General features: G+C 36.9%; 1 protein-coding gene across 1 annotated transcript in view; it reads left to right on the top strand.

Moving 5' to 3' along the window:
- Positions 1 to 14,267, top strand: part of PRKD3 (protein kinase D3) — a 118,096-nt gene that overhangs the window by 71,462 nt on the left and 32,367 nt on the right. Inside the window, exons 7-10 of the mRNA XM_006839364.1 lie at positions 4,936 to 5,119; positions 7,440 to 7,563; positions 10,719 to 10,796; positions 11,913 to 12,189. Coding sequence (XP_006839427.1) covers positions 4,936 to 5,119; positions 7,440 to 7,563; positions 10,719 to 10,796; positions 11,913 to 12,189 — 663 coding nt within the window. The remainder of the gene's footprint in view (positions 1 to 4,935; positions 5,120 to 7,439; positions 7,564 to 10,718; positions 10,797 to 11,912; positions 12,190 to 14,267) is intronic.

Here is a 14,267-nt window from a genome sequence, read left to right as displayed (position 1 = left end):
ATATTGTTGTTGTTAAGTGCAGTTGAGTCAGTTCCAACTCATAGCTGGAACTGTATAGGGTTTCAAAGGAGCTGCTGGTGGGTTTGAACCGCTGACCTTGTAGTTCAAAGTCCAGTGCTGATCCTATCGTGTCACACCAATAATCTATATCTATCTGTCTGTCTGTCTGTCTAGCTGTATATATATAAAATAAAGATGACATTTAGTCACTTTAAATGTATAATTTAGTAATTTTTTTTTTTAATTATAGTTACCTTGTTGAGCAGTGATATGCTTTATGAGAAATTACACCTTCCAGTCTTTCCTCTAGCTACCTACAACTTTATAGTCTAATATATGGTAATATAACTTGTAGTGCTTCGTATATTCTTTGATCTTTTGAGATGAAAGGACTTGTTTTAAAGTCCTGCCATCACCTATATTTCTAGTTTTAACACTTATTGGTGGTTTTCTATATTCCAGATACTATGTTAAGCTCTTCATATATGTTTTCATTTAAATCTAAGTACAAGTATTCCTACTTAACTAACCCTTTGCCATCATTTCAACTCATAGCTACCCCGTAGAGCAGAGTAAAGCTGTTCCATAGGGTGCCCAAGCCCATAATCTTTCCAGAAGCAGACTGCCTTATCATTATCTCCCTGAGAGCTGCTCACTACAAACTGACAACCTTTTGATATGGAAAGGTTGGCAGCTCAGTGCTTAATCCACTGTGGCACCACAGCTATTTTGTTTCTCCACTTAAATGTCAGTAAATTGAGGCATGAAGATGTTAAATAACTTGCCCAGGAAATGTAATCAGTAAGTGGTGAAGCTGGGTTAAATCAATATGGTCTGACTCCTTAGTCTATAGCCGTTGTTGTTGTTGTTGTTGTTGTTGTTAAGCACCATTGAGCAGATTCCAACTCATAGGAACCCTATATAGGATTTCCGAGGAGCAGAAATTTGAACCCCGACCTTTTGGTACAATGCTTTATTCAACAGTGCCACACCAGGACTCCCCATAGTCATTAGAACACATGTATTGCCTCTCAGTCTCTTCTTTTCCATTATATAATCACTAGCCAAATATTCCCTCTCTTTGGCCATTATATTCTTTTCAATATAATATAAGTAAGGTACCACCACTCATCAGTTTGTCAATAATGAAATGGAATGCATAGACTTTGATATCCTAGGCATTAGTGAGATGAAATGGACTGGTATTGGCCATCTTGAAGCTGACAGTTACATGGTTTACTATGCTGGGAATGATGAACCAAAGAGGTATGGCATCACATTATCAAAAAGAATATTTCAAGATCTATCTTGAAATACAATGCTGTGTGTGATAGGATAATATCTATACGCCTACAAGGAAGACCAGTTAATACAACTATTATTTGAATTTACACACCAACCACTAAAGCCAATGATGATGAAATTAAAGAATTCTACCAACTGTTTTAGTCTGAAATTGATCAAACATGAAATCATGATGTATTGATAATTACTGGCAATTGGAATGCAAAGGTTGAAAACAAAGAGGAAGGATCAGTAGTCAGAGAATATGGCCTTGGTGATAGAAATTATGGTGGAGATTGCATGATAGAATTGTGCAAGACCAATGACTTCTTCCGTGCAAATACCTTTTTTAAACAACATAAAAGACGACGATACACATGGACCTCACCAGATGGAATACACAGATATGAAAGTGATTATATCTGTGGAAAGAGAGAGTGGAAAAACTCTGTATTATTAGTCAAAGCAGGGGCAGACTGGGGAACAAACCATCAATTGCTCATATGTAAGTTCAGGCTGAAGCTGAAGAAAATTTAAACAAGTCCACATGAGCTAAAATATAACGTTGAACATATCCCACCTGATTTTAGAGATTATCTAGAGAATAAATTTGATGCATTAAACATTAATGGCCAAAGACCAGAAGTGTTGTGTGATGACATCAATAACATCATACAGGAATAAAGCAAAAGGTCATTAAGAAGCAAAAGAACAAAATGGATGTTAGAAGAGATTCTGAAACTTGTTCTCCAGCACAGAGATGCTAAAAGCTACTGGAAGAAATGAGGAGGTAAAAGAGTTGAATGGAAAATTAAAAAGGATAGAGAAGACAAAGTCAAATATTTTAATGAAATGTGCAAAGACCTGGGGGAGTAGTTAATCTTTCATTTCAGGAACAGATGATCCCAGGATCATCAAGAAGGAAGAGCAGAGTAGAGCATGAGATCCTATCTAGAAAAGCATCAACAGTGGAGATGGTGGCACAGGCAATCCTACGGAAAGTTAGAGCAGCTGCGGGCCCTAAGCCCATGGACTGAGTCAAGTTGTGTGCCTGTGGGCAGGAGGCTGGCTTGCAGAATATGCCCTTAGGACATTTAAATGAATATATAGCCTTATTTTTTAATGTGTATATCAAATATTTTTGCTTTATTCATTTTTGAAATACTAGATATAAAAGGGAAGCCACAGGAGGGGAAGTAGGATAACTCTTTTTGCAGGGAGGGGATTATAATCACTAAGGTGAAACAAAGCATCTAATTTGTTAAATGTAAAATTGATAATCTTGTCTGTTAACCTTAATTCACAATTAAAAAAAAAAAAAAGGATGTGTATAGACCCGGGTAGTATATAGACCTATGTCAACAAACAACATTTTGACTTTTTGTTTAATAAAGGTTACTATTAATTTTATAACAAACCAAAAAAAATATATAATAAAGTGACCGACTAAATTTTCAGTGTTATTTTCCTTTAGTGACTTACTTGCCAAAATATTGAACGTAAATAGTACTATAGGAAAAAAGCATAGGGAAGGAAACTAATGAAGGTTTTCCCTTATGGTTTGCTTTCTGTGGAAATGTGTTATGGCACTGAAGAACAAACCCTGGACTGCTAACCACAAAGTCACTGGTTCAAACCCACCAACTGCTCCTTGGAAACCCTATACAGGACTGCTGTGCACAGGAACTCACTCAATGACACTTAACAACAACAAAAGTGTTTTTAGATTTATAGTTTATTTATTTGTATTTCGGTACTTTTCTTCCTTTTATATCAAAACCCAAGCCAAACCCATTGACATCGAGTCAAGTTCGACTCAAAAGACTCTATAGGACAAAGTCACACTGCTCAATAGGGTTTCCAAAATGAAAATCTTTACTGAAGCATACTGCCACATCTTTGTCCCATGGTGAGTTCAAACCGCTGGCCTTTTGTTTAGAAGCTGAGTGCTTTCACCACTGTGCCACCAGGGTTCTTAACCTTTTATACAATGGGTATGAAGTACAACTCAGTTATTTTGATGTGCCTTTCTCTAATTACAAATGAGTTTGAGCATATTTCAGTGTTTACTGGTTACTTAGGCTTCCCCCTCCCTTTAAATTGCTTGTTTAGATGCTTTATCAAATTTTTAAATGTGTTTGTTATTATTGATTTGCAAAAGTTACTGATAGGTCTGCAGCATACTAATCTAGTATTAGTTAAATGTGTTATAAATATCTTCCTCCATCAATAGCTTATCTTTCTCTTTTTTGATGGTTTTATTGATATGATTTACACTTCACTCATTTCATATACTCATAAACGTATGCAACTGTCACTACAGTGCAATTTTAGAATGTTTCCATCACCCAAAAAGAAACTCCATATCCGTGAATAGTAACCTCCCATACTCACTTATCTCCCAGCCCCTGGCAACCACTAACCTGCTTTCTAGTTCTATGGATTTACCTTTTCTAAACATTTCATATAAGTAATATCATAGCAATATGTGACCTTTTGTGACTTGTTTCTTTACTTAGCATAATGTTTTCAAGGTTCATTCATGTTGTAGTATGAATAAATACTTCATTCTTTTATACCAATAAACTATATTCTGTATGGAGATACCACCTTTTGATTATCCATTCATCAGTTGATGGACATTTGAGTTGTTTCCATTTGGGGGTTATAGTGAAAAGTACTGCTATAAATACAAATGTAAAATTGGTGAATATATATTTTCATTTTTCTTGAATACATCTTTTGGAGTGGAATTACGGGTGACACTGTAGATCAGCACTGGATTGTGAACCACAGAGTTGACAGTTCAAACCCACCTGCTGCTCCTCGGAAACCCTATACAGTGTCGCTGTGTGTCAGAACCAACTTGATGGCATTTAATAACAATAACATGGTAACTCAAAGAGCCCTTGGTAGCATAGTGGATTACGAGCGGAACTGATAACTGCGTGGTCAGCAGTTCAAATCTACCAGTAGCTCTGCAGGAGAAAGATGAGCTTTCTGTTGCTGTAAAGATTTACAATCTTAGAAACCCTGTGCAGTCACTATAAGTCAGAACCAACACAACTAACAGCAATGATGGTAACTCTGTTTAACATGAGGAACTACCAATCTGTTTTTGCAAAGTAAATAACTTTATTTTACATTTCCACAAATAATCTATAAGGGTTTTAATTTAGCCAAAACTTGTTATTGTCCACCTTTTTTATTATAGCCATCCTATACGGTATGAAGAGGTATATCACTGTGGTTTTGAGTTACATTTGGTGCAGTGCTGCAGGCTAATGAGCTATACTGTAAGGTTGGTTTGAACCTCAAGATGTCAGTGGTTCAAGCTCACCAGCCACTTCTTGGAAACCCTAAACAGCGTCACCATGGGTGGGAACCAGATCAACAGCACTTAACAATCTCAACAATGATGTTGACCGTATTTTCGTGTCCCTATTAGGCACTTTTGTCACAGAAATTTCAATTTCTAATTTAATTACTTTGATCTCCTTTTTGATTTATTTATTTTATATTTTATAATACTTTTTATCCTGAATCATAAAGATACTTTCCTTTATTTCCTTTTAAATTTTTAAAAACTTCTGTTTCAATATGTTAATTTTCCATTAATATAAAACTGGAATTCGTTTCACACTTTGCCAGAACCCTCCAGTCTTGGAGCAGACACGGATATGCCAATGGACATTGACAGTAGTGACATCAACAGTGATGGTAGCCGGGGCTTGGATGACACAGAAGAGCCATCTCCCCCAGAAGATAAAATGTTCTTCCTGGATCCATCGGACCTAGATGTAGAAAGAGATGAAGAAGCTGTTAAAACAATCAGGTAACGCATATTTATGTAGTACAAGCTACTTCCAAATGCAAGGTCCATGCAGGAGCTCCATTAAGAAAGAAGACCCCTACAAAGAAAGCTACAAGTAGAATCTTAAATGCAATTCAACATCTAATTGTAGCACATACCTTTGTCTGCAAAGCACTGTTTCTGAAATAAATTATATCATTACTGCCATCCACTCAAGATGTGAAGGTCTGAGAACCCTTTAAAAATAAAGATGCTTTTTTTTTTTTTTTAAATAGCATAGCTCAGCTATACTACCTAATTGTCAAGCAGCCAACAAAAAGCAACCAGTGTCTTCACATAGGCAGATAGAAATAGCAGTAAAAATGTATTCCTCAGAATGTTGCACTAAAGATGGTAGTGACGAATTAAGGGGAGGTTTTCCTATTGCCACTACAGATCTAAATATTGGTGTTAAGTCCTATTGAGTCAGTTCTGACTCGTAGCAGCCCTGTATAAGGTTTCCAAGGAACGGCTGATGGATTTGAACCATCAATCTTTTCGTTAGCAGTCCAGTACTTATCCGATAGCACAGCACCACACCAGCAGTACTCTATAAAAATGCTTTTGGACTAATATTCCCCTGATAACACAGTGGGTAAGTGCTCAGTTGCTAACCTAAATGTCAGTAGTTTGAACCCACATACTGTTCTGCAAAAGAAAAGAACTAGCAATCTGCCCCCATAAAGATTACAGCTTAGGAAGCCTTATGGGACAGTTCTGTTCTGCCACAGAGCAGCGTCCACCTGGTGGCACACCAATAATATTATTGTTAGGTGCCAGCAAATCCATTATTGTCCTTATAGCAACCTGTGTGTCTGAGTAGAACTGCACCCTTAGGGTTTTTTAGGCTTGTGTTGGAATCTCCTCAACAGCAGTGGGCTTGGGTTTTGGTATTTTTTGGTAATGTTTACGGGAGCAGATCACTAGGTCATTTTCCTACGGAGCCATTGGGTAGGTTCAAACTGCCAGCCTTTTGATTAGCAGCTTAACTATTGCACCACCAAGGCTCCTTCAGCAGAACCCTGATTCTCTGTCTGTATGGCCATCTGGGTGTATCCTGTTGTAATAAAAATGTCATTCTTGGGCAGTTTTTGTTTTTCATTGCCAAGAAAAAGCTAGAGAAAGGGGGCCATTTATGAATTTCATGTGGCTGAGCTAGTTATTTCCAGTGTAGTCATTTACTCAGTTTAGCTTATCATTAAGTTGTAATATCATTCTTAACCAACACTTAATCTTTACCCAACTTGGAGACTGTTAAACAGCTTACCTCTCTACTCCTAATTTATTATGTGCCATGGAGTCGGTTCCGACCCATAGTGACCCTGTCCTGGGTTTCTGAGGCTGTAAATCTTTACGGGAGCAGAAAGCCTCATCTTTCTCCCACAGAACAGCTGGTAGTTTCGAACTGCTGATTGTGAGGTTCGCAGCCCGATTTGTAACCACTATGCTACCAGAGTTCCTTATACTCCTAATAGTGAATTTTAAGTAGCTTAAGAGAAAATATGTTCTGATTAACTATTTGAGATTCAAATTGAAAGTGTATTTTTCACTGCTTCCCTACCCCTCAAAATTACTTTTTCTCCAGCCACACTATTATTGACCATATCTCAATATTACCTGGTTTGGCTCATTACATTGCTATTTTTATTTTCTTAATTAATAATTGTAAATCATTTGCCATTAAATATCTTCTACTAGAAGTACTTTTTTCCAGAAAACATCAATGAGTTTGATATTAGAACTATGCTGATTTTAGTACAGGTATACTTGCCTTTTTTCATACCTTGAATTTACACATTTATCATGCTAAGGAGCTCTGGTATCACAGTAAGATAATGCACTGGACTGCTAACCGTAAGGTCAGCATTTCAAACTTACCAGCTGCTCTGTGGGAGACGGTAAAGCTTACTGCTCCATGAAGGTTTATAGCCTCAGAATCAGCTGGATGGTAGCAGGCTTGGTTTGCTACACATGCTGTCGAGAGCAGGAAGACTCCCAGGCCCCCAGATCATTCAATTGGAAGGAATTCTTTCTGTTCTGTTACTTACCTTATGTTTCTTAATTTTTTGTGTCCTCCTAGAAATTCAAGACAAATAATGAGAAATTATATTAATCTTGTATAAATCAACTCTGTATTTTGATGTTAGGATTAATTTATTTTCTTATGCCATTTTCTGTCTAACACATTTTAAAAAAAATTACCTCTGCTCTCTTAAAACAGTTGGTGAGCCTACAGTATTTATGTGATGTTTTTGAAAAATTATATTATAAATACTTACCATAAAACTTAAATATTTTTTAGTCCATCGACAAGCAATAATATTCCACTAATGAGGGTTGTACAGTCCATCAAGCACACAAAGAGGAAGAGCAGCACAATGGTGAAGGAAGGATGGATGGTGCATTACACCAGCAGGGATAACCTGGTCAGTACACATATATGTTATAACACGTCACTGTAACTGTCAAAGGGTTTAATCCATCTCTCTAGTAAATCAGAAGGAGAATGAATTATCTGTGAAGAAATTGTCTACGTTGAAGTGTGATGCAAATGTAGAGAACTTTTAAAAGGCAGTATAATGTATAGTCCTTATAACCTGGTTGAGTATAAAAGATCCAGAAAAAATTTGGCCTAGTGCCTGGGGTCTTACAAGCTTGTAAAAGGCATCCAAGGTATAACAGTTGATTTCCATTTGCCTGGGACAAAAGCGAGGGTGAGGGTCCAGGAATAGGAGGAGTAAATGGAATTGCCTCCATAACCCACTGCCTCCTTTGCCATGAGACCAGAAGATCTAGATGGGGCCCAGCTACCATTACTGAATATTTTGATCAAAGATGCTATAGACGAATCTTGATAAAATGGGGGCAACACAGAACAGAATTTCAAATTGTCATGAAATCAAGACTTTCTGGAGCCATGGAGACAGGGTGAGTCCCTGAAACACTTAACTCTGAGCTAATTTTTAAACTCTGAAACAAAAATAACCATGAAATTTTCTTTAGACAGTAGTTTAGCTTATCCAATAAAAAAATGTCTTCCTTGAGTATTGCACTTTTTAAAGAACTATCTATATTTGATCAAATTAAAAACAGCTACTTGAAAAATTCAATAGGAAATTTAGTGGACAGGGAGTTTATGTTAATGAGGGAGCAACAGTTTGGAAAAGGAGGTGAGAATGGTTGCACAACTTTAAGAATATAATCAGTGTCATTGAATTGCACATTTAGAAATTGTTGAATTAGTATATATGTTCTCAGCAACAACAAAAACAAAATGATTTTTATTTTAATTAACGTAAAAGACATGCTTTATAAATAGAAACAGATATGATGTATGTACCATTTGAAACAAATAATAAATTCTAAGAAAGCTAATGTTGTTGTCGTGTGTCAAGTCAGTTCCGATTCATAGCAACCCTGCGTAGGGTTTCTGAGGAGTAGCTGGTGGGTTTGAACCGCTGACCTTGTGGTTAACATTCCAGTTATTATCCTACAGTGCCACACCAGGACTCCTAGACTACCTGATAAGGTATGTAAAATGACTGATGAACAAAGTAAAACACATAATGAATTCCTAAAAAGAAAAACTTCAGAAAGAATTTGACATTGTGCCACTATACAGATTTATGGTTTGAAATATCATTAGCTTCTTGAAGTGTCCTACATACATATAGGCTTCTAATAGCATATCTAAGATATGATATAAAATCAGTGGAGAAAAGAGTCTAGTAAATGGTATTGGGAAATCCATTGTGAAAAAATGTTAAGTTGAATTCATGCCAGGTGTGGTGCTAGTATAAACACTGGACTGCTTGCTAACTGCAAGATCAGTGGTTCAGACCTACCAGCCGCTCCTCAGAACCCCATAAAAGGTTGCAGTGAGTCAGAACGAGCTCTACAGCACATAACTAACAGCAACACATTCCTCACACTTTACATATAATAATTCTAAGAAAAATTATTTAATAATCTCAAAATGAAGAAAAAGCAATAAAAGATGGATAAATTCACCCTTATTAACAATAGTCTGCATGGCAAAAAGCGAAGTTAACTGACAAACTTGAAAAAGAGGTTTAAACTTATATTTTACACAAGGGCTAATCGACTGGTGTTAAGTGCCTCCGAGTCTGTTCTGACTCACAGCAACCATGTACAGGGTTTCCAAGGAGCAACTGGTGGGTTTGAACTGCCAACCTCATGGTTAGCATTCCAGTGCTTATCCTACAGCACTACACCAGGACTCCTCCTTCATATATAAATAGTACCAAATTGATAAGCAAAGGACTACAATACAATAGAAAAATGAGCAAAGGATATAAACTGGATTCCCAATAAAGGAAATACAAATGACTCTTAAATATAAAAGCTTAATTTCATTCATGACAAGCTGTGGGTTAATGCGCTAAACTGCAAAGTCAGTTTGAACCACAAGGTTGGCAGTTCATGCTCACCAGCCACTCCTCAGAAACCCTATATAGGGTCACTATAGGTTGAAACTGACTCGATGGCACTTAACAACAACAACAAACAAAATACAGTTTAAAAATTCACTTAGTACCAGTATTATCATTGTAGCACAAAGTTGAATAACTGATAAAGTAAGTATGAGTAAATAAATACTTCCATTTGGTGCCAGTGAGACATAAAGTGAGCCAAATCTTGTGTGGGGTAACTTGATCCTATCAAGAAAAATTCATGTGTACATATCTGTTAAGCCAGCAAATCAAAAATTTGTACTATTGATAAATTAACCCAAATAAAAAAAGTAATGTGCAATTATTTATTGCATCACTAACTGTAAGAACAAGATTGAAAACAACCTTTCTATCTATAAATTTGCAACTAATTGAATAAATTACATTGTTGTTGTTGTTGTTGTTGTTGTTAAGAGCCGTCGAGTCAGTTCCGACCCATAGCAACCATGTATAGGGTTTAGTGTAATTGGCATCTGGTATGTAGAAGTAAAGCATACCACTAAACTGCATGCAGTACACAAAGAATTTTCTGACTTAAAACATCCAAAGTGCCTGGATACAATACCTGAGGTATACAATGGAATTATACAGCTATTAAAAACAGAAGGATGACTGGTGCAGCGCTGTGGGTCAGTGCGCTGGACTGGAAAGTCAGTTTGAATCACAAGGTTTGTGTATGGTTCAAACCCACCACCTACTCCTCGGAATCCCTATACAAGGTTGCTATAGGTCAGAAATGACTCTACGGCACTTAACAACAGCAACAAAGGATGAAGTTTTTATGAAAAAGATCTGTAACTGACAAGTATGCTACTAATTGTATGCAAAGGGGTGGGAAATAATGTATTTGTGTTGGGTGTACATATAATCTGAAAAGATTTCCCAAAACCTAATAACTGATTGCCTTGGGTAAAAGGTGGACAGTGGGATTATGAGTGAATGGGGTGAGGGTCATATTTTTCATTATATATTATCCGTTTTATATTTTCACAATTTAGAATCTAATGAATGTACAACCTATTCAAAAATTAAAATTTATGAAAATGGACAATAAAAATAGAAGTACTTTGGAGGAATCATTTTTTATCATGCTCTTGGTTTTATAGAGAAAGAGACATTATTGGAGACTGGACAGCAAATGTCTAACATTATTTCAAAATGAATCTGGATCAAAGTATTATAAGGTAAGATCTTCATATTACAAATGTATGTAAAATACTGTGTTTTTCAAATATATCCCAATGATATTAATACACTAATTGTTATTTTTCAATATGCCTATGATAACATACTAATGTAGTAAGTAAAAGTTACCATCAGATTTTTTGTTGAGGCGACTGTTCCCCACCCTTCCATCCAGCCTCCAAAGTAATCAAAAGTTGGTTTTGCTAGTTGTTTACTTTAGCCCAGGTTGTGAGATTGCTGCTGTTTCCCCCTGTGGATACTGTGATTTAGATTAGACTGTATAGAAAGTTCTATGATCATTGTCCACAGGAGACCAGTATGGTCTTTGGTGTTTCTCCTACCTTTCCAGTTTACCTTAGGCCCTGATTCCTCATTGCTTGTTTTGGCTCTTTGTCTCCTTTGTATCATCTCCTGGGTAGCTGTGCCCCACAGTTTGCCACATAACAACCTGACATTCACCAAACAAGATTATAAGTGCAGCAACTAGGTCAGAAAGAAAGAAAATACAAAATAATGGCTTGCTTTGATTATGGGTTTTTTTTGGGTTTTTTTTTTTTTTTTGCTTTGGAAGTTCCTTTTTTCTTTTCTTTTTTTTTTAAGTTTCTTGTTTTAGGAAGTAGACTAAACGTAATTAATTTTACACTTGACCTCAATGTACAGAACCAGAATGGATTGCTCAAACACTGACCCAACATTTTTTTTCCGCCATTTTTCCTGTGCTGCTTAGGGGCTATACCTTGCAGACAATAGCCCAAAGAGAAGTAGTTGTTAAGTAAATTTAATGACGTTTAAAAAATTGTAAGTGATGGCTATAGTGGTAAATTGCCCTCTTAATTCCTCCCTTTCCTTGCACCCTTATGATCTGCTCTAGGTCTGAATCACTAGGATAGCAATCATCCTCCCTGCTCTGTCTCCGGCATTGCCGGAAGTACAACAGATTCAACAGATTCAAGACAGATGCAGTAATAAGACTTGGCTGTGTCACTCACTTCATGTACACTTGTGTTGGTCTTAATGATGTTCATTAGAAATTTGTATCATCACTTCCTTAATGCATTTGAAAAGAAAAACAAGATGTATTTCATATTTGCCAATACTTGGTTTTTCTATTTCAGGAAATACCACTTTCAGAAATTCTCCGTGTGTCTTTGCCACATGATTTCACAAACATTTCACAAGGCAGCAACCCTCACTGTTTTGAAATCATCACTGACACTATGGTATACTTTGTGGGTGAGAACAGTGGGGACAGCTCTCACAATCCGGTTCTTGCTGCCACTGGAGTTGGACTTGATGTAGCACAGAGCTGGGAAAAAGCCATTCGGCAAGCTCTCATGCCTGTTACCCCTCAAGCAAGTGTTTGTACTTCTCCAGGGCAGGGGAAAGATCACAGTAAGCATATTAGCTTATTAATGACTTTTTTCATATTAAATCTGAAGCATTGTATGAGTCTGGGTATGGTTGTATTTCTGTGTGTATTTTAATACTCAGTTTAAGGTTTGTGTTCCTACTCCAATACCACGACAATCCTTTGTTGGCTTGTATTGGTTGTTGTATATACATAAAATCCCTAAAGCTAGGCCCGAGAGTCAGCCTCCCTACATTTAAACCCTGGTTCGCCCCCTGACTAGAGCCCAAATTTCAGTGTGTGCTTGATCTTAGGTAAGTGTTTTTCCTCTCTGTCGTGATACCTACTTCATGGTTTTGTCAGTATTCAATGAACAAAAAGTACCTGTACTCTAAAGTGCTGAGAAAAGTGGTTGACTTTCATGAAGTTTCCTTGAATTAAGTACATCACCATTTCAAGAGGTAGTGAACAAATGCCAGTGGAACTTACTCAAAGATATATACCACTTCACAAGGAGCAAATTTCCTTTGTGAGTCATAACAATATCAGATCAATTTCCTAAAAGAAAGTCAGTTGTAAGGCAAATGATAAATAAAATGTGTTTATATAATTTTAAAAAAAAAAGCCAATTGTCCTGAAGGAAGAAGTCTAAGCTGCACTGAAGGCATTGGCAAAGAGCAAGACTCCAGGAATTGATGGGGGATACAAACTGAAATCTTTCAACAAAGTAAGGCTGCTCTGGAGCCACTCACACTCATCCATGTCAAGAAATTTGAAAGGCCCCTCCCAACCTGACCAGCTGATGGAAGAGATATATGTTTGTTACTATCCCAAAGACATGTGAGCTAATGGAATGTGGAAATTACTGAACAATATCGTTAATATCACGTGCAAGTAAAATTTTGCTGAACGTAATTCAAAAACAATTGCAGGGGTATATCGATAGGGAACTGCCAGAAATTCAAGGCAGATTTAGAAGAGGACATGGAACTAAGGATATCATTGCTGACGTCAGATGGATCTTGGCTGAAAGCGGAGGATACCAGAAAGATATTTACCTGTGCTTTATTAATTATGCAAAGGCTTTCGACTGGATGGATCATGACAAGCTTTGGATGACTTTGTGAAGAATTGGTATTCCAGAACATTTGATTGTGCTTATGAGGAACTTGTGCATAGACTAAGAGGTAGTCATTCCAACAGAACAAGGTATACTGAATGGTTTAAATTAGGAAAGGTGTATGTCAGGGTTATATCCATTCACCATACTTATTCAGTTTACATGTTATGCAACTAATCCGAGAAGCTAGATTATATGAACAAGGACTTGGCATCAGGATTGAAGGAAGGCTAACAACCTGCGATAATGCAGATGATACAGCCTCACTTGCTGAAAGTGAAGAGGACTTAAATATTTACTGATGAAGACCAAAGACTTTAGTATGGGTTTCAACCTCAATGTAAAGAAAATAAAAATACAATTGGACCAATTAATAACATCATGATAAATGGAGAAAAGATTGAAGTTGTCAAAGACTTCATTTTGCTCAGATCAGCCATCTACAATCATGGAAGCAGGAGTCAAAAGAGCAAACGACATACTGCATTAGACAAATCAGCTAGCTGCCCAAGACACTTTTTAAAGTGTTCAAGAGCAGAGTTGTCAGTGTGAGGAATAAAATGCACCTGTCCCAAGCCATAGTATTTCAACAGCCTCATACGCGTATGAAAGTTGGACAGTGAAAGACCATAGAATAATTGATACATCTGAATTTGGTGTTGGGGAAGAATATTAAAATTACCATAGACTGGCAGAAGAACAAACCAATCTGTGCTGGAAGAAGTACAGCCAAAATGCGCCTTAGAAGCCAGAATGGCAAGACTTCATCTCTCATACTTCTGACATGTTATCAGGAGGGACCAGTACCTGGAAGAGAATATTATGCTTGGTAAAATTGAGAGTCAGCAAAAAAAAGAGGAAGACATCCAATGAGATGAATTGGCACAGTGGCAGCAGCAATGGGCTTATGCATAACAACAATTGTGAGGATGGTATAGGACCAGGCAGTGTTTCATTCTGTTGTTCATAAGGTTAGGTGCTATGAGTCAGAATCAACTCAAA

Source organism: Chrysochloris asiatica, unplaced genomic scaffold, assembly GCF_000296735.1.
Source record: "Chrysochloris asiatica unplaced genomic scaffold, ChrAsi1.0 scaffold00024, whole genome shotgun sequence".
Lineage (NCBI taxonomy): Eukaryota > Metazoa > Chordata > Mammalia > Afrosoricida > Chrysochloridae > Chrysochloris > Chrysochloris asiatica.
The sequence above is the reverse complement of the archived record's forward strand: the minus strand, read 5'-3'. Positions and strand labels throughout refer to the sequence as shown.